The following is a 20,242-nucleotide window of genomic DNA, read 5'->3' on the forward strand; positions in this document are numbered from 1 at the left end:
CAGGGGAGCAGGGGAGGGGCAGGAGGAGTGTAGAGGGAGGCCGTCAGGCGTGCGCATTTGGACATGGGAAGCTTGAGCTGCCGTTTAGACAGGCCTCTTCTCTTCTTGTTCCAGCTCGACCCCTTGGCTAGCTCGTGAGTACCCAGCCCCTTACGGCTCCCACACCCCGCTCCCAGAACTCACAGTTCCTCCTCTCTGCTTAAGGCTTTCTTTATATGCCACATGAGTTCCTGTTTGTTTGCTGATGGTGCATCCCCAGCCAGGTGGACCACACGCTCCATGAAGGCAGAGCAGGAGAGCGCCTGGCGCACAGTGGGCACGCAATACGTACGCACTGGCCACATGAATGAGTCTCCGCTGTCGCCACCCCCGTTCAGGAGACAATCGCAGTGAAGAGCAGCAGCCCGGTTTCAGGCCACCTGGGTGCCACGGCTTGCCAGTTCTAGGGTCTTCAGCAAGTTGTGTAGCTTCTCTGTGCCTTGGTTTCCTCATCTGCAAAATGGAGATAACAGAACGACCAACTTCATTGGGTTGTGGGGATTAGGGGTTAGTGCATGCAAAATACTCAGAACACCTGGATGGCACGGGAGGTTGGGCACCCAATTCTTGGTTTCCGCTCAGGTCATGATCTCAGGGTCATGAGATCCAGCCCTGCGTGGGGCTCTGCACTCAGCACGGAGTCTGCTTGGGACTCCCTCCCCCTCTGCCCCTGCCCCCACACGCACACACACTCTCTCTCTCCCTCTCTTTCTCAAAACAACAAATAATCTTAAAAAAATAAATAGAACAGCGCCTGGTATAGAGTAAGTACTTGGTAAAATTCAGCTGTTATTTGCTATTGCTTGTTAAAAATTACCTCCTCACTGGTCTCCCTGCATCCACTCTGCCCTTCTTCTCTCAACCGTTTCCATATTGCAGACTGAGATTATTCAAAATGCAACTCTGATCACATCACATGCACAAGTGCACACACACGCATACTCACATTGCTCAAAAACACCATTCAGGAGCACCTGGGTGGCTCAGGCGGGTAAGTGTCTGCCTCTTGATTTCCACTGGGATCGTGATCTCAGGGTGGTAAGATCAAGCCCCAGGTCAATCTCTGTGCACCACGTGGCGTCTGCTTGGGATTCTCTCTCTCCCTCTCCTTCTGCCCTTCCCACCTCTAAAAAAAACCCCATTCAGTGGTTACCAGTCTTTACCATGCCCCTCAAGTCCTGCCCGCCTCTCCAGCCTCACCTTTCATCTCTGTCCACCTTGTCCTTGAGCTTCAGCCACACCCACTTTCCCTCCGAAACTCGGGCTCACCAGGCTCCCTCCTGCCTCCGGGCCTTTGCACGTCGGGGAAGCCATTCTCCCTCGGCTCCGCCTTTTCCTGTCCTGCCCATCTTGCACATCTCAGCCCCAGCATGGCTTCCACAAAGGTGTTCCCCAATCCCAGACTAAGTTACATTTCTTTGTTAGAAATCACCACAAGCGTGGGGCACCTGAGGGGCTCAGCCAGTTAAGCATCTGCCTCAGGTCATGATCCTGGGGTCCTGGGATCGAGCCCCACGTCGGGTTCCCTGCTCAGCGGGGAGCCTGCTTCTCCCTCTGCCTGCCGCTCCCCCTGCTTGTGCTCTCTCTCTGTCAAATAAATAAATAAAATCTTTAAAGAAAAAATATTACCACAAATGTGATGCTTCAAAAGTTACCCCACTTGTAATTATCCATTTGTTTGTGTGATCATGTGGTTATTTGCTGTCCTCCCCTCTACACTGAAAGCCCAGTAAGATCAGGAAACATATATGTTCTTACTGTTTTTGTGGCAACATCTACCTTGTCTGGCACATGCAAGTACTATATTCTGAATGAATGAATGAATGAATGAATGAATGAATGAATGAATGAGTCTGCCGCACAAGCAACTGTACAGGGTCCATAAGGGGGCACTCTTGGCCTCATAGTTACTGGAGCCCAGCCACTGACTTTGGACCGTCCACACAGTTAGTGAAAGACCTCTGGGCTGCAGGTACATGGTGACCAGCGTGTGTCCTTGGCTAACTCCTGTCACCACACAAGCCTCCATGTCTTCATCTGCAAAATGTGGATCATGATTCCTACATCACAGGGTTGTCAGGACGACCAAATGAGCCTAGGGTTAGATAGTGGTTTTTTAAACTTTTAATGTGAAACAAGGTGAAAAGTTGTTTAGTTTTTCAACAGGAACTTTGAATCTAAATGGAAAGAAAAACCAAATATACCAGAAGTACATAGGCTGACACAGGCAGTTTCAGGCCCCTTACCCCAACGAGACACTTAAGGCAGGTTCTCACCCTGGACAGTGACAAGTCGGGCTACAGATAGGCTTGATGGGAACGATTTGTTGGGACCACCTCAGTGTCACGTGGTTTAGACACAAGGCCAGGCCACTGTGAGACCCTAGACAGACCCATCTCCGCCCAACTCCGGGGCCCTCAAAGAAACCCGCTTCTGCCCCCCTCCCCAGGGTAGCTCAGGTCCTGCTCAGGCTGTGTCCTGCAGTCCCTGGACCTCTGGGTGAGGGAGGAAGCACTCCCCAAACCCAGCCCACCCCCCTACCCCGCCCCAACCCACCTCAGCCTGACACTCCATGGGGAGCCTCCCCCCGAGCTGTCTGCCCCTGCAGTGGCTGCTCTTGCCCTGGGGCCTCGCTGGCTGTCCAATCCCCCACTGTCCTTGAGGTTCTCTGGCCTCCACGGAAGCTCAGCGTCCACTTCAGAGCTCTGGAGTGTTTTAGACCCTGAGAAACAGGCCTCTAGCTGGGGTCACACACATAATTTCCCCACCAGCTATCCTGAAGTCTGGGGGGGAGTGGTCTCCAGACACAAGTCACGGGCAGTGAAGGAAGCATAGCCCCTTCTGTCAACGAAGCAAGAGTAGGTCCTGAGGAACAGGGGTGGGATTGGCCCCCAGAACCCAGGCTCTGACACGGAGATAACAGTTCCCTCCCTCCCAGTTTTCCTCTCCGTTTGGAAGGAAGGATGGAAATACTAAGGGGGTGGGAGGGAACAGGCACAGCACAGAAAGTGGGAAATGACCGAGGAGCCAGTTGTTGGAAGAGAAGAGGCAGGAAGGGCTGTTCTATTCTAAACTGCCTAGGGTTGGGGCGCCTGGGGGGCTCAGTCAGTTGAGCGTCTGCCTTTGGCTCAGGTTGTGATTTTGGGGTCCTGGGATGGAGCCCCACATCAGGCTCCCTGCTCAGGGGGAGTCTGCTTCTCCCTCTGCCTCTGCTACTCTCTCTCTCTCTGTGTCAGGTAAATAAATAAAATCTTTTTTAAAAATTGCCTAGGGTTATTCATGCCAAAACCTTGGGCTTCGACTCACAGCACACCTGACCATCTCTTCTCCCAGAGGCCCTGTGCCCCTGTCCCTGCCCAGTAGGTCTGCCGTCTCCTGCCTCCAGGACAGCTCAGCCCACCTCCCCTCCAGAGCTTCCTCAAGCAGCACACACTGCACACCCCACCCCAGGCGGCACTCTTCCTGGAGCAGCCATCTGTCTTCGTGGGCTTCACCTCTGTGCTACCTAAGAAATTCTGAAAAACTATGCACTCCAGCATGTACTTTAAGTTGACAGCTAAAATTGTTTTGTCATCAGTTTAAATCACTACAGAGGTATTTCTGATGTTGTGACCTTTTTTTTTTTTTTTTTAAGTAGGCTCCATACCCAGAGTGAAGCCTAACGGCGGATCTTAAACTCATGACCCTGAGATCAAGACCTGAGCTGAGATCCCCCAGGTGCCCCTAGATGTTGTAACATTTTTTAAAATTTTCTTTTAAAGATTGTGTTTATTTACTTGTCAGAGAGAGAGAGAGAGCACAAGCAGGGGGAGCAGCAGAGGGAGAGGGAGAAGCAGGCTCCCCGCTGAGCAGGGAGCCCGATGAGGGGCTCAATCCCAGGACCCTGGGATCATGACCTGGTCTGAAGACAGACACTTCACCAACTGAGCCACCCAGGTGGCTGTAATGTTGTAACATTTTTAAATAAAACCATTAAGACTGGTTTATCTTTTTTTTTTTTTAAGATTTATTTATTTGAGGCGGGGGGGAGAGAGACAGAGAGAAAGCACTTCGTAGGGCGGAGAGAGAGATCAGCAAGCTGGGGGGAGGGACAGAGGGAGAGGGAAATGCTGAATGTGGAGCCTGACATGGGGGCTGGATCCCATGACCCCAAGACCATGACCTGAGCCAGATGCTCAACCGACTGAGCCACCCAGGCGCCCCCATTAAGGCTGTTTTAAATGTGTGTTCAGTGAAGTCTAAACCTCACAGCAGTTTGATACCATCCCTTGTCTCTCTCTACACACAGACTAGAACAACTAGACAGAGGATCAGTAAGGACACAGACACTTGGACAGCACTACACACCAGTGGACCATCAGACACACACAGACTACTCCACACGACAGCAGCAGGACACACATTCTTCTCAAGCACACACAGAACATTCTTCAGGGCAGATCACATGTTAGGCCAAAAACAAGTCTTAAAAAAGTTAAGAAGATTGGAATCATACCAAATGTCTTTTCTAATCACAGTGGAATGAAACTAGAAATCAATAGCAATGGGAAATCAAGAAAATTCAAAAATATGTAGAAACTGAGCCACCAATGGACCAAAGAAGAAATCACAAGGGAAACTAGAAACTGCCTCGAGACAGATAAAATGAAAACACAGGGACACCTGGCTGCCTCAGTCAGTAGACCACGCGACTCTTGATCTCGGAGTGGTGAGCTCAAGCCCCACGTTGGGCATAGGGATTGCTTTAAAAAAATTTAGAATGAAAATAAAAAATAACGGGGCCCCTGGGCGGCTCCGTTGGTTGGGCATCTGCCTTCAGCTCAAGTCATGATCTCAGAGTCCCGGAATCAAGACCCATGTCAGGCTCTCTGCTCATTGGGAACCTACTTCTCCCTTTCCTCCCCACTCATGCTCCCTCACTCTATCTCTCTCTTAAATAAATAAATATATATTTTTTAAAATAAAAATACAAAGGGGCACCTGGGCGGCTCAGTCACTTAAGTGTCTGCCTCTTGATCTTGGCTCAGGTCTTGATCTCAGGGTTGTAAGTTCAAGTCCCGCACTAAGTTCTACACGGGGCGTGGAGCCTACTCTAATAATTGATAATAATAATAATTAATAATAATAATAATCATAAAATAAAAATGAAAACACAGCACACCAAACCATGGGATGCAGGAAAAAGCAACGCCAAGAGGGAAGTTTACAGCAGGAAGCATCGACATTAAAAAAGAAGAAAGAGAAGGGGCGCCTGGGTAGCACAGCGGTTAAGCGTCTGCCTTCGGCTCAGGGCATGATCCCGGCATTCTGGGATCGAGCCCCACATCGGGCTCCTCTGTGGGAGCCTGCTTCTTCCTCTCCCACTCCCCCTGCCTGTGTTCCCTCTCTCGCTGGCTGTCTCTATCTCTGTCAAATAAATAAATAAAATCTTAAAAAAAAAAAAAAAAAAAGAAGAAGAAAGAGGATTTGTAAGGCAGTGAAAATACTCTGCATCATATTATAATGATGGATATATGTCCTTACACGTTTGTCCAAACCCATAGAAGGCACAACAGCGACAGTGAACCGAAACGTAAACTGCGGACTTTGTGTGGTCGTGAGATGTCAGTGGAGCTCCGTCAGTTCTAACAAGTACAGCTCTGACCCAGGATCTCACTAATGGGGGAAGCTGTGTGTGGGTGGGTTCAGTTTTGCTGAACATAAAAGTACTCTAAAAAAAATCAAGTCTTAACAAGAATAAAAAATAAAAAGAAATAATTTCAAAGAAAAATAAACGAGGCGTGCCTGGATGGCTCAGGTAGTTAAGCGTCTGCCTTGGGTTCAGGTCATGACCCAAGGTCCTGAGATCGAGTCCTGTGTCGGGATCCCTGCTCAGTGGAAGCCTGCTTCTCCCCCTCCCTCTGCCTGCCGCTCTCCCCCTGCTTGTGCTCTCTCTCTCTGTCAAATAAATAAATAAAATCTTTTTAAAAAAATCCTCAACAAAATACTAGCAAATTGAATTCAATAGCACATTAAAAGACCTATACACTATGACCAAATGGGACTTATCCCCGGGACACAAGGAAAGTTCCACATAAAAAAGCAATAAACAGGGTCACCTGGGTGGCTCAGTCAGTTGCACGTCTGCCTTGAGCTTGGGTCATGATCCCAGGGTCCTGGGACCAAGCCCCCCATTGCGCTCCCTGCTCAGTGGGGAGCGTGCTTCTCCCTCTCCCTCTGCCTGCCACTCCCCCTACTTGTGCTCTCTCTCTGTGTCAAATAAATAAATAAAATCTAAAAAAAAAAGCAATAAACATAACACACAACGTTAACAGAATAAAAGAAAAAAACACATGCTCATCACAATTGATGTAGAAAAAACATTTGACAAAATTCAACACCCTTTCATGATAAACACCCAACGAACTAGGAAAAGAAGGAACATACCTCAACACAGTAAAGGCCGTATGTGAAAACCCACAGCTAACATCAGACTCAACAGTGAAAAACTGAGAGCTTTTCCTCTAAGACCAGGGCCAGGACATCCCCTCTCATCACTTCTGTTCAACAAAGTTCTGAAGTTCCAGCCACAGTAAGTAGGCAATGAAAAGAAATAAAAGACATCTAAATGGGAAAGGAAGAAGTAAAGTTACTTCTGTTTCCAGGCCACATGATCTTATACGTATAAAACCCTAAAGAAACTAATAAATTCAGCAAAGTTGCAGGCAGAGAATCAACACTCAAAAATCAGTTGTGTTTCTATTCACTAGCACTGAACCGTCCAAAGAGGAAATTAAGAAAATAATATCATTTGCAGCAGCATCAAAAATCATAATATAATTAGGAATTAACCAAGCAGCCCAAAGACTCGTCTGCTGAAAGCTACAGAACACACTGCTGAAAGGAAGAAGAGATGAATAGAAAGAAGCCCTATGTTCATGGATCGGAAGACTTCGTATTGTCGAAATGCCAGTCTTACCCAAAGTGATCTACAGATTAAATGCGAGCCCTATCAAAATCGTAAAGGCGGGGGGTTTTTTTATGTTTTTGTTTGCAGAAATAGAAAAAAAAAAACTATCCTAAATTTCATATGGAATCGCAAAGGAACCCCAGGTAGCCAAAAAATTCTTGAGGAAGAGGAACAAAGCTAGAGGCCTCATACATTCTGTTTCAAAACATATCACAAAGCTACAGTAATCAAAACAGTATGGAAGTGGCATAAAGACAGACGTATAGACCAACGGAATGGAACGAAGAGCCCAAAACTAAAGCCTCACTTATATGGTCAAATGATTTTCCGCAAGGGTGCCAAGACTACACAATGGGAAAGGGCAGTCTCTTCAACAAATGGTACTAGGAAAACTGGACATCCACATGTAGAGAATGAAGTGGGACCCAGACCTTACACCACAAACAAGAATTAATTCAAAATGGGTTAAAATCCTAAACAGAAGACCTGAAACCATAAAACTAGAAGAGGACACAGGGGGAAATCTTCATGACATTGTAATGCGCAATGATTTCTTGAATATGACACCAAAAGCAGCTAGCTAACAAAAGCAAAAATAGACAAATGGGACTACATCAGACTTCAAAACTTCTGCAGAGCAGAGGAAACAACAGGGTGAAAACGTAGCCTACAAGAGGCGAGAAATACTTGCAAACCATACGTTGGACAAGAGGTTAATATTAAGAGTACATAAAGGGGCACCCAGCTGTTTCAGTCGTTGGCGCGTGCAACTCTTCATCTCAGGGTTGTGAGTTCAAGCCCCACACTGGGTGTAGCGATTACTTAAAAAAAAAAGTTTTAAAATTTAAACAATAAAATTTTTAAAAAATCTTTAAAAAAATAATACATAAAGAACTGCTACAACCCAATATTAACAACAAGGCACAAATCACCCAATTTAAAAACGAGCAAATAAGGACGCCTGAATGACTCAGTTGGTTACGCGTCTCTTGACCTCAGCTCAGGTCATGATCTCAGGGTTGTGAGTTCAAGCCCCATGTTGGGCTCCACGCCCAGCATGGAGCCTACTCAAAAAACAAAACAAAACAAAAAAAAGAATAAATGGACATTGAATAGACATTTATGCAAAGCAGATATGCAAACGGTTCACAGCACATGAAAAGGTGCTCAACATCAGGGGAATGCAAATCAAAACCACTAGCTATGACCTCACACCTGTTAGGATGGCCACTATCAAAACAACAGAACACAGCAAGTGTTGGCAAGAATGTGGAGAAATCCAAACCCTCGTGCGCTGTCAGTGGGAAAGCAAACTGGTGCAGCCGCTGTGGAGGTTCCGCAAAAATTTAAAAATAGAACTATGAGCAATCCCGCTTCTGCGTGTATCTCGAAAGCACTGAAAATAGAATCTTGAAGAGATGTTAGTGCTCCCAAGAAGTGGAAGCAAATTACAGGTCTGCCAACAGGTGAATGACACAGAAAATGCGGTATACATAGAATGGAATATCATCCAGCCTTTTTTTTTTTTTAAGATTTTATTTATTCATTTGACAGAGAGAGAGAGACAGCCAGGGAGAGAGGGAACACAAGCAGGGGGAGTGGGAGAGGAAGAAGCGGGCTTCCCGCTGAGCAGGGAGCCTGATGTGGGGCTCGATCGCAGGATCCTGGGATCATGACCTGAGCCAAAGGCAGACACCTAATGACTGAGCCACCCAGGCGCCCCTTATCCAGCCTTTAAAAAGAAGGAAATGGTGCTGTATGCAACAAGAGGGATAAATCGTGAACAGCATATCACTTGATATAAGCCAACCCTAAGACAAATACGGCATGATTCCACTTATCTGAGAATCTAAAGTCATCAAACTCATAGAAACACACAGAAGAGTGGTTGCCCAGGGCTGAGGGGTCTGCTGTTTGATGGATACAGGGTCTCAGTCATGCAAGATGAAAAAGTTTTCGAGATCTGCGGTACGACAAAGTACATGTAGGTAACAGCCATAATACACACTCAGAAGTTCTTGGGGGAGGGCCGCCTGGGGGGCTCAGTCGGATAAGCGTCTGCCTTCGGCTCAGGTCATGATCCCAGGGTCTTGGGATCCAGCCGGCATCGGGCTCCCTGCTCAGCGGGGAGCCTGCCTCTCCCTCTGTGCTCTCTCTCTGCCCCAACCCTGCTTGTTCTCTCTCTCTCAAATAAATAAAATCTTGGAAAAAAAAAAAAGTGTTGAGGGTAAAATTATGTTACATGTTTTTTACCACAATTAGAGAGAGAGAGACGACCCCCCCCCCAAGAGAAACGTGAGCAGGCTCGCCCCCACTTAAGGCAGCACAGTGACCCTCAGGACAGGCACAGGGTAACTGGGGCAGGGTTACTGTGAAGGGGCGTTGAGGAAGGAGACTGCTCGCCACCGTGACTACAGGTCTGTCCTGAGCAGATGATCTTAAAAGCTTGAGGATCTGTAAATGGGGTTCGATAAAACCGTCTGTGCCTGTGCACCTTCTGAAAAATCTGGAACTTTGGGGTACACGACCCCAGGTTCGAAACCCCTGATCTGGAGCCTGCCGGCTGGGTTTCCTGCCTTTCTGCTGGTCTACCAGAGGGCCAGGGTGCAGGGGCTCACTCAGGGCAAGAACAGGGAGAAGCCAGCATTGTCCCCCTCGCAGTTCGGCTCTGGCCTCCCACATCCCTTTCCTTCACCCCTACCTTCCCGTCCCACGAACTTCTCTGGGTATTGGAAGAATCTGATGATGAGGACTCAGGACGTCAGCACTGCTCATGAGTCAAGCCAGAGGGCTGCGGCTGCTCTCTCAGGGAACTGGAAAGGGGCCTAACGGGACGCACTGTGTGCCCAGAAGTGGAATAGGAGTCTGAGTGGGGGCTCGGAGGGACCAGGGATGGTGACACATGGCTTTCGGCACTTCACGGAGCCGGGTGGGGATTGCTGCTGGCCCAGGGCTAACAGCACCTGCCAGGACGCAGGCATTCTGGCTTCTTTCTGTGGTGAGATTCCCCCTTGCCTCAGGGCCCAGGGCAAAGACCACCAAGGAATGAGGAGGTTCCAGGGAGCAGAAAGGCTTTAATGAGCGTCACAACGGGACTGGGTGAGGGGTACAGACTCCAAATCCAGCCTTCACTGCCATCGCTTCAGTGAGTAGGAGAGTGGGGGCCCAGCCCTGCTCAGCTGTTCCCTGACCCAGAGGCAGCTGGAGGGGAGTCCCTGGGAATCTTCTCCACCCAGCAAAAGGGCTGAGAGAAAGGGGAGAGGTCTGCTGCTGCTGCCAGGAGCAGGAAGACCTCAAGCAGCAAGCTGACCTCCAGAGGTCAGGAGAGACCCGGAATCAGGCAGAACATCAGACGTTGGAAGGGTTGATGGGCTAAGCAGGTGAGGAAACCCCTGGGATCCCCAAACAGCACTGAAAACTCAGAGGGGGCCCCACAGCCTAATGGCTCCAGGGACTAAGACCCCTAGGGAGTCACCCCCAGACTGAGACATCACAAAGGGGCCCTTTCCCCCATTCAGCAACGGCCAGCAGAAGGTCTGGAGGGAGACGCGAGGATGGGGCCTGGGAGGGTAGAGGAGGCGGAGGGGAGCCTGGGAAGTGCACCAGGGACTGGGCGGCGGGCAGCGCCATGATGGGATGGTGGGAGGGGTCCTTTAGCTGCTGTTCTGCTGCTCCTGTTGGCGGACAAGGTTGGCAATGGGGCTGGTGATGCCTCCTATCAAGGTCCAGTACTCATCGAAGCTGATGCGCCCATCGTGGTTGGCATCCAGGCTCTGGATGAGCTTGTCAGCAGCCTTCCGGTTTCCCGTGTCCTGGAGACAAATGGGGGTCAGCAGTGTGGAAGGCGGTGGCCCCACCGAGCCCCAGGCAGGACTGTTGGCTCCCCTGGGAAGATGCAAACCAAGCCCTCCCTGGTCAGGTCTGGGTACCCTGAGAGGACAGGGGCCGGGAAGGGGGGTGCGCTGAGACCCTGGTTTGGGGGGTCCCTCTGAAAAGACAGAACCACAGTGAGGGAGGTACCATGTGAGGACAAGGGCTTGGGGGGCTGGGGGGAAGACAAGGCCCTCGGGTGGGTAGACCTCACCGTCAGCATATGGTTGAGCTCCTTCTGAAGCATCTTCCGGAAGCTACTCTTGCTGATCTTGTTCTTGACCAGGCTGTGTTTAGACACGTATTTGTAGAAGTTTTCCACCAGGACCACGACCGCCCTCTCCAGCTCCGTGTAGCTGTCTGCCATCTCACCGCCTCACTCCTCGGGGGACCTGGGCACCATGAACAGGGGAGGTGAGGAGACCCCACAGTCCGAAACCCCTGCGGCCCCCTGGGCCCCCAGGCTGGCAGGTCCTCCACAGGAGGGATGAGGCGGGGGAAAGGGGGGGCACCAGGCTGGGCCTGGAATGGGAGCTGTGTGGTTGCTGTAATCCAGACGCTCACCAGCCCAACCGCCCCAGCAGGTCCCCCAGCAGGTTCACCAGGCCCTGCCCCAGCCCCAGGCACTTGGCCTGTCGGAGTCCCAGTGAGATCAGGAGGGTCCCGTGGGAAGGGGTAGAGTAAGTGCCCATCCCTAACCCTCTCCACACCTGACCCACCCAGGGCCTCTGCCCCTGCAGCAAGCACAGCTGGAGACTGCTAGTAGGAGCCAAAGGGGCTGGGAGGCCAGAAGCCATATCCCCCCAGCAGCAGGATTGGTGGAGACCCTAGCCCGGGCAACAAAGTAAGGGGGCAGGGATCTAGGCCCTCACCAGTCCCTTCAGCCAGGCATCAGGACAGTGACTGCAGGAGCCCAGGGAGGGTTGCCCCTCTCTGGGAAAGGATGATGTCCTTATCCATTGAGTCAGACTTTCTGCAGACCCCCAGCCACACCCTGCTAGGCTGCCCTCCCTCATATCCACCCCAAAATACACAGAAGGACCCAAAGACCCTCCACCCCGTTACCTAAGAAGGAGCTAGGCCTGGTTCTGCCCCAGCTGGAGACAGAGCTGCAGCCAGTCAGAGGCCACATGCATCACCCCCTCATCCCAGGACAAAAGGCACTCACAGTCCAGCGGATACAGCCTTCTGAATAACAGGATATGAGGGGAACAGGCGGGCCTACTCTGTGAGTCGCCGCCCATGCCCAGAGCCCCCCCAAGTGAACCCAGGCAAATGAGCGTCCCTTCCCGCCCCCAAGTTCAGGAATGAGCTACAGCCACCCTGCCCACTGGGTCCTGGCAAGGGAAGGTGGACACGGCCACCATCCCATCCTGAGCGTCCTGTAGCCCAAGTTGGATGAGAGGTCTCCCTGGCCAGGTCTCGCCACAGCCCTATCCCCTGCCCTTGGCACCCTGCCTCCCCGGCTCCCAGACTCCCAGGCGCCATTGGCAGGGGCTACCATCTCTTCTGGGGTCAGGTCTCCCCAGATACCCGGCATTCCTTGAGGCAAGGATAGAGTTTCTTACATGCAGCCATTGTGTTTTCTGAACCAAAGAGCATGACTCATAGACTTTAGGACCATTTAAAACCCTGGGTACGTAAGGTCCCTGCTTTTAATTTCTGCACCCCCCCCCCACCTGCATCATCTGGCCCAGGGGCTCACAGGTACTTGAGGTACAGGTTCCATAAATAGTCTATCTCCTTCCAGCCCTGGTACCAGGTATCCAAAGCCCCTGACCACCCTTCTAAGATATTTCCCTTACGAAACTCTTTATGAAGGAAGGATGTGACCCAGAGGGACTAGGCCCTAACAGAGAGAGGAAGGGGGGTTGAGACAGAGGAGTGTCTCTGACCAGGGATCCTGCCTTCTGTCCCTGCCTCGCCCACCTGACCACTCTGGTCTGTGGCTAGAGGATGGAGAATGGAACTGGGACTACAGGAAACCACATTCTTTCCCCATGCTCTTTGTTTAGTAAGTGTGTGACTGGGGCACCTGGGTGGCTCAGTCAGTAAGCATCTGCCTTCAGCTCAGGTCATGATCCCAGGGTCCTGGGATTGAGCCCCACGTCTGGCTCCCTGCTCAGAGGAGAGTCTGCTTCGCCCTCTCCTGCTCCCCCTGCTTCTGCTCCCTCTTCCTCTCTCTCTCTCTCTGTCAAATAAATAAATAAAATCTTTTAAAAAAAAAAAGGTGTGTGACTGTGAGGTCCAATGTTTCCACCTTTGTAAGACTTTCACACAAACACCCTAACACTCACAAATGAGGAGGGAGAAAAGTTTCGATCCACAGACGGCCGCTCTGCTGCCCCGGAGTGGGGAGTGGCCCAGGCCCATGGCCAGCATTCCTGGGGATGCTGAGAGCTGTACCCACCTCAGCAAGGACTGTGCCAAGCCTACTCCCAACCAAGCTTTGGGAGTAGGAAGAGAGCTCAGAGAACCCCCAAACCTTAACCAGTCCAGAACTCGTTCCCTAAGTGAGGAACCCTGTGGGCACTAGTCAGGGAGAGGAAAGAGGCAGAAGTCAGCTTCAGGGTGCTGTGCCTCTGCCCTCCCCCTGGCCCACCCACCCTTCACCACCTTTCTTAGAGTCTCGTTTCTTGGACTCCTCCTGCCCTTCCTCGATACCACGTCCCAGCCCCTACCTGGCCAGACACAGCTGAGCACCTGGGACAGTCCGTGCGTGCCTCAGCAGCCCTGGTTTCCAGTCCCCACTAGTCCACCCCCACCTTCTAGTCAAACGGGAAGGCTGGAGATAGCCACCTGGAGAAGCGCTTCGCTGAAGCTTTTTCTGAAGGAGGGTATCAGAGTGGGATAGTCAGGTGTCGTTACCCCCTCCTCCCTCCCTTCCCTGGGGGCCAGGAGGCAGGCTCCACCACCACACCCACTCACAGGCACCTGCTCCTCCCACCTGTCCCATTCAGCCACCAGCCAAGGTGGAGTCAGGCTGGAGGGACAAGCTGTCCCATCAGCCCCTCCTAGGAAGGGCTGGCAAGAGGTGGGTCCAGGCCTGAGAGCCGGCGGGGGGGGGGGGGGGGGACACATGTACGTCAGAGCCCTCCCAAAAAGTAGGAGTGGGGGGACCACTTGTCCTCCAAAGGGCCCTCTCACCCAGAGCCCCCAAGCCTCCCCCACCCTTATCCTGGTCCCTTCCTTGGCTGATTCATTCTTGAGCAACCAAGAGGCCCCACCCCCATCCCCGCCCACCTCAGTCCCGCCTTCTGACTTCTCCCAGAGCCTATGGGCACTCTGACACTTGCCCGTGGGCCCTGGCCACAGCAGCCCTGCCTCCCACCCCCAGGGTCTAGGCCTCACCCCTCCAAGGACCTCCTAACCACCCCCAGTTCCCTTCAGTCTCGAGCCCTGAACAATCACCACACACAATCCACCCTCTCTTCCCACCTCACGTACTCTTCTTCAGTCTCAGATGGTCTCCAGGTGTCGGGAGACGTCCCTGAACTTCTATGCCTCCTGGTCACCGTCCCCTCTAGAGCCTGGTCCCCTCTCAAGCCTGAATTTGGCCTTTCCTGTGTCCCTTCCATACACCTCAAATTCGTTTACTCATTTCTCATCACTTATTCCCTTCTTCCTCCATCAACTCATTTGTTCACTCATTCATTCACATGCTGGTTCTCTTGTTCGCTCACTCATTCATTTCCTTCTTCATTCATTCCTGCCCCAAGTGCCTTCAGCACACAGGGAAGGTGGGATCCAGACCGGCGGGTAACTTGTCACTCTATTTACAAGGCCGTTTCAAATGAGTGTCTCCAGCCTCAACGGCCCCATTCTGTGCTCCATCTTCTCACTCCTTTCCCGGGTCCAGAGGCTAATGTCTGACACGAGTGCCCCTGCCTCACCCTCCCCACCCTCTCAGGACTCCCCGCATCTAGTTCACACACCCGTACCCAGAGCCCCCACGCACCGTCCACCCACTTCTGCTTCAGAGCATGTCTCTGGAGGAAGAAGCCCGCTCCTCTGGAGCATGTTGCAGGCGAGTGGAGCTGGACTATGGTGCGGACACTCACACCCCCCGCTCCTGGTCTCACCAGCAGCCAGAGAGCTCTCTACTAGTTGGCAAGGAAGGCCGAGCCCGGCCCACCACCGCTTCTAGCTCTCCCTCTCGAAGCACCCCTGCCCTCACCCCGACCCCGCAGGGCTGGGCACGGGAAGGGCCCAACAGTGCAGGTGGCTCCGCCGCGCAGAGCCGGTCAAGCCGCAACCTGCCTGGGTCCTGAAGTGGAAGCAAGCCACCTCAGAGCCTGCCTCCTCCGCTCAGGCTCTCGGGCCCGTGGGGCCCTTCCCGGTCCCTCCTGGACCCCGTCACCCCGTCACCTCTCCCAGGACACAGCTCCCAGAGCCCGGTGAGGCCTGTGTCCAGGTCTGGCCACCTTCCCAACCCCCAGCCCCACGCATTTGTCCTTCTTCTGTGAAGGGAGGACCGGAGCAGCTGCGACAAAGCTCCTGAGCACTCTGCCTTGTGGCACAGGCCCTGGAGAAGAGCCCCGTCAGCCTCTGGGCTGGGGCCGGGGTCTCCCCACCCCATTCACTGCTCTGGAGGCCTCTCCAGCCCCCAGCCCCACCAGAAGTCTCCATTCCCAAGGCAGCCTGTGGGAAAATTAACAATTAACCGAACCTTCCTGCCCCGTCTCCAGCAGGCCCCCTCCCCAGGCTCCCTTCCCTGCCCCTTCTCCTGGCCCCAAACGCTCGCAGGGCCTCTCCAACAGCCGCAGACCTCCCAGGATGGGCTGGGGGTGCTCACCTGCCTCCTCGGACTGCCTCCTCTCCAGCAGGGCTCTGGGGCCTGGGCTCTGGCACTGCCAAGCAGCTCCCCCCGCTCAGCTCGGCCAGGACTCCTCCCCGCTCGCTCCCAGAATCTGTCCCACTCCCTCCAGCCGTGCCTGGCTGAGCGGGCTCGGTGGGGAGGTAGTGACTGAGCTCCCTCTTGACTTAGCCCTGGGTTGGGCCCTTGTTAAAGGGATACACACCTTTTTTAACACCCCTCCACCCCCACCCCAAAGGGAGTGGTGGAAGCTGGCACCCCCCCAACTCCACCCTCCTCACCCTGCAGCGCCTGAGCAGAAGGAATCTAGTCAGAGAAGAAGGAAAGGGAAGGGCTGTCACCTGCCTGATCACCTGGGTCACTGGGAGCCCAGTCTCAGGGTCTCCCAACAGACAAGTTCAGTGAGCATTCCAGGCCAGCCTGGCTGGCCACAGAAACTTCTGTGCTATTAGGGTTTCAGGAGTAGTGCCTGATTTCTGTGGGCCCCAGGCAGAAGGCAGCGGCAGAGCCTGGCCCCTGGTCTTCCGGCTCCCATTCCGACCACCAGGAGCTGACACCCATTCCTAGGAGCTGTCATGCACAACAGAGGACTCTTCTGGGAACACCCCTCATGCTTTCCCCAGGACACCCAAGGGAATTGGCCAGGTGACAGCACAAACCCCAACAGCAGAGACTTCAGCTCTGGGCACTTGCTCTGAGTCAGGCTCTTTGCTAAGGACTTTTGTGATGTGTCCATTATCCTCCTAACAAATCTGTGAGAGATATGGAGACCCCATTTTACAAATGAGGAAACTGACACTCTGGGAGCATGCCCAAAGCTCCAGAGATAATCAGCGGCAGAGCTGGGTGCAAACCCAGGCTGCTCGGCCTGTTTCTCAGCCCTGCCTTTCCCTTGCTGCCTGTCAGCCAGGCTCAAGCACACCTGGGTTTATAACCTTTTCCCCAGGTGAGCACACGTGGCCTCCTCTCCTGTCAGAGGACCAGCCCCTTGGCAAAGAGAAGCCTATCCTTCAGAGAGAACCGGGTCTCCCAGTTTTGGGGCCTGGTACCCATCCTCAAGCCAAATCCATGGGGAAAAGTGAGTCCCCATTCACTCCACTGCAACCACCGCAGCCCCACATGTCCCATGCCACCAAGGACTCTGCCATTCACCCCAAACCACCCATGGACCGGGGGGGGGGGTGTCCAGTCAAGACAACATCTTTCACTTTTTCCATTTTTTTATTAATCAAATAATACAAAACAACCATCATTCTTTAAATGCCCAAGCACCCAGCTGGTCCTCTCCCAAAGTCACACCCCCTCAGCCTCTCCCGCAGCCTGCTCTCTCTCTTCCCCTGCCCTAGCCCAGAGACAGTCCTGGGAGGAGGCTGGGGCAGAGCGGGAGCCAGGAAGGCGTAGCACTGGACAGACAGCTACTGTTTGGGTTGGGGAAGAGGTTAGGAAGGGTAGGTTCTCAGAGACCCTTTTTAGTACCAAATACCAGCCTCATTCCCAGCCCCCTTCTTCAAATCATTTCCAGTAGCCCACCTCCTCTCTGCCCTTCCCCCAACCAAATTATTTGGCCCTTACACCATCCTTATCCCTCTAGCATCTCGCCACATCCATCCCTGGCCCCACCCACCCCCTGAGCCTCCCTCTGGTGGGGACTCCTGGACCCCTTAGCTCCATGGGGGTCCCAGGGATGAAATGCACAGAGAGCCCCGGGAAGGGTCACTGAGGACTTGACCCTTGCAGAGGTGAGGCAGGTGCAGACTGGGGAATCGTGTGGTGGTGGTGGACAGGACTTTTATTTCTAGGCCCCAACATCCCCCCAAGAATTCCAGGAGAAGGTTCTTAGCTGGCCCGGACAGGGCTCTCCAACTTCACACTCCTGGCTGCTTCTCCAATCAGCTCCCAGAAACTCCCAAATTCCAGCTTAGAGTCGTTACAGCTGCCCAAGTTGGCGATTTTCTCTTCCAGCCCACAGTTGCTCTGAGGGAGGGGAGATACCACCGCTCAGCCGGCAGGGCCTCCGATTGTCCTGCCCCACCCTGCCCAGGGGCAGGAAGCAGGACCTGGGCCTACCTGGCACTGGCAAGGGGAAGGGCTAGGGCTTGCTAGGGCCTGGGGCCGTGGCAGTGTGGGTGGGGTCTCGGAGACCTTGCCAGGAAAGTCAGGGTGCTGCCTGGGGCGGGGCCCACTCAGTACCGGCATGAGGTGGGGCAGCTGCTGGGTGACCAGGTCCTGCAGTTCGGCGGGGGTCAGCGTCTCCTTCCCACCCTCCACAGAGTACTGGTGGAAGTTCTTGATGAGGGTCTCGATGGCCCTCTCCACGTCGCTGAATTCCTGAGCATCCTGAAGGCGGGGACATCACCCATGTCGGGGAGGCTCCACACACCCACCCACACCCTACCTCCCCAAGCCCCCCAAGGCCAACAGGGTAGAAGACAGCTGGAAGGCACGGGGGCTCCCACACACTCCAAAGCCCAGCATCTAGAGCCCCTTGCCCCCACTGGCCTCTGCCCTAAGCCATAGGCCGAGCAAGGCTTCCTCCCTGTCACTCGCAGCCCCCACTCAGGATGGGCCCTAGCCTGAGGCGCAGACACCTCTTCCCAGGAGAGCTCCTTGGGTGGACACATCACCCTGTGTGGACACCAGAGAGGAATTTGGGTCTTCTGGGCAAGGTCTAGGGTACAAGGCAAGGCCAAGGAAAGGGGACAGAAGTCAGTGGGGACACAGACCCTCAGGGTGGAGGAGAGGAGCATGGGAACAGAAAGGCCAGGTGTGAATGGGCCCACCTCAGCATTGGCTGACCGACACTGTCCCATGGTGCCCGGTGCGCTTGTCCTGGTGAGAGTTGTGTCGTCCTACAGCTGGCCCCAAGGGAGCTGACGGCTCATGATCTGCCTAGAGAAGGAGGGAGACGGAGGGGAGGGGAGGGCAGGGCTCAGCATTTCTTTCCCAACTATCCCCTCTCGCTGTACCCCAGACATTCTGTGCCTCACTCAGGAGGTCAGACCCAACTCCACACAAGGCCCGGTCCCTGAGAAGGATCCAGGCAGGAGCTAAGGTCACAGCCCCCAGGCCCACCCATCTAGAGGGAATCTTTGGGCCTCACCCTGGATCAATCCCCCACTTCTTCCCACCACTCACCTCTGCTACACACACACACACACACACACACCCCAGCCTCCAAGACCTGGCTCCCAGCCCTTCCTCTGGCAGGCTAGGGTAGGATAGCCAAGTGTTGCCCTTTGGACAGGGGGCAGCCGATTTAGGTGAGAAGCCCTGAGTCTCCTTACCTGCTGGGACCGCTGGGACAGGATGCTAGGAGTCTAGGAGTCGGCTCACCTGAGCTCAGCTCTTATACCTGGGGGCAGGGAGGGAAGGCAGGGGGCTGGGCCTCCTCGCTAAGCCACCCCTGCTATTACTGTCCTCTGGGCTGTGAGCCAGCTGTGTGGGCCCCACCCTCCATTGGCCAGAGCTCCAAGAGCCCGCCCACCCTGCCACTGGAGAAAACCACGAGGCTAGGGCTGGATTACCCCTGGCCCCAGACCAGCAGGCAGAGTCAAGGCAAGAGAAAGGGAAGGGAAGAGTGGGGGCTTGGCAACACTTCGGGGTCAAGCCTGGGAGGAAAATCCTGGAGGAATTGTAGGGCAGGAAAGTGGAGGGGCTTTGAGTCAATAACCAGGAAAGAAGGAGAATCAGAAGCTGATAGAGGCAGGGCTTGTGTCCAGAGGGAATGAGGGGCATGTGAGTTGAGACAGGTCCCAAAGTACAAGGACCACTCTGTACCTTGCTGTGTCACACACACGCACTCACACTCCTCCCACCAGGGCCAGTTTGGGTAGTGACACTCAAACCTGCAGTCCCCATGGCTGAGAGGTGGGAAAGGAGCCACAGAAGGGCAGCCTGGTAGAGGGGGCCGGAATGAGTGTTGTCCCAACTCCCCTTCCGCTCCCCTCAGCCAGCACACATGTGTGAGAGAGACACAGATGGGTTTCCTGGCAGTTAACAACCTCTCCAAACAGGTTGGGCTGCCTACTCCTCCCTCCCTCAGAACCCCAGGCCTTCCCTAACCACCTTCCCCAATCCAGTGTCCAGGAAGCCTAGAATGACCCCAGTGGACCTCCTCACCTGATGGGGAGGGGGAAGGGAGAAGGGCCGGCGAGTTGGTGTGGGTCAAGGCAAAGATGGGGTGGGGCCCAAAGCCTGAACTCTGAGGTCGGGATCCCAAGCCTCTCCCAGCCCCTCTCTGTGTCTCCTAGGACTCCCCTGTACCTCTGGAATTGTCTCCATGAAAAGGCCCTCCCAAGAGTGTCTCATCATCCTGTGTTCCTCTGAGGGGCTCAATCTGAGGGCTTCTCCCAGACTGCCTCAAACTTGGATCCCTCTGAGGGCCTCAATCTGAGGGCTTCTCCCAGACTGCCTCAAACTTGGATCCCTCTGAGGGGCTCAATCTGAGGGCTTCTCCCAGACTGCCTCAAACTTGGATCCCTCTGAGGAGTCTCAGTCTGGCGGACCCTCCTAGGGTCTCTCGCTGTGGGGAAGCCCCCTGTGAGATCCCCTCTGGAATGTCTTCAGCC

The 20,242-nt window shown here is 53.8% G+C and overlaps 2 protein-coding genes across 3 annotated transcripts; both read right to left on the reverse strand.

Annotated features, from left to right (window-relative positions):
• Nucleotides 1–10,042: 10,042 nt before the first annotated feature.
• S100A16 (S100 calcium binding protein A16) lies at nucleotides 10,043–15,856 on the reverse strand. Of its 2 annotated transcripts, none has more exons than XM_045784539.2 (3): nucleotides 15,654–15,856; nucleotides 11,073–11,250; nucleotides 10,043–10,800 (listed from the first exon to the last, which is right to left on the reverse strand). In XM_045784539.2, the coding sequence occupies exons 2-3, from the start codon at nucleotides 11,223–11,225 to the stop codon at nucleotides 10,642–10,644; spliced, it is 312 nt and encodes a 103-aa protein (XP_045640495.1). In that variant the 5' UTR covers nucleotides 11,226–11,250; nucleotides 15,654–15,856; the 3' UTR covers nucleotides 10,043–10,641. The 2 variants fall into 2 exon arrangements, with proteins under 2 accessions (XP_045640495.1, XP_045640496.1); XM_045784540.2 differs by lacking the exon at nucleotides 15,654–15,856 and adding an exon at nucleotides 11,924–12,060.
• A 1,029-nt stretch (nucleotides 15,857–16,885) lies between these two features.
• On the reverse strand, nucleotides 16,886–19,679 carry S100A14 (S100 calcium binding protein A14). The gene is made up of 4 exons (XM_045784443.2): nucleotides 18,959–19,679; nucleotides 18,455–18,563; nucleotides 17,865–18,011; nucleotides 16,886–17,648 (listed from the first exon to the last, which is right to left on the reverse strand). Exons 2-4 carry the CDS (start codon nucleotides 18,482–18,484, stop codon nucleotides 17,511–17,513), a joined length of 315 nt encoding a protein of 104 aa, XP_045640399.1. The 5' UTR covers nucleotides 18,485–18,563; nucleotides 18,959–19,679; the 3' UTR covers nucleotides 16,886–17,510.
• Between the last annotated feature and the right edge of the window lie 563 nt (nucleotides 19,680–20,242).

The sequence above is a fragment of the Ursus americanus genome, chromosome 2, assembly GCF_024610735.1.
Source record: "Ursus americanus isolate L20-20 chromosome 2, mUrsAme1.1.p, whole genome shotgun sequence".
Lineage (NCBI taxonomy): Eukaryota > Metazoa > Chordata > Mammalia > Carnivora > Ursidae > Ursus > Ursus americanus.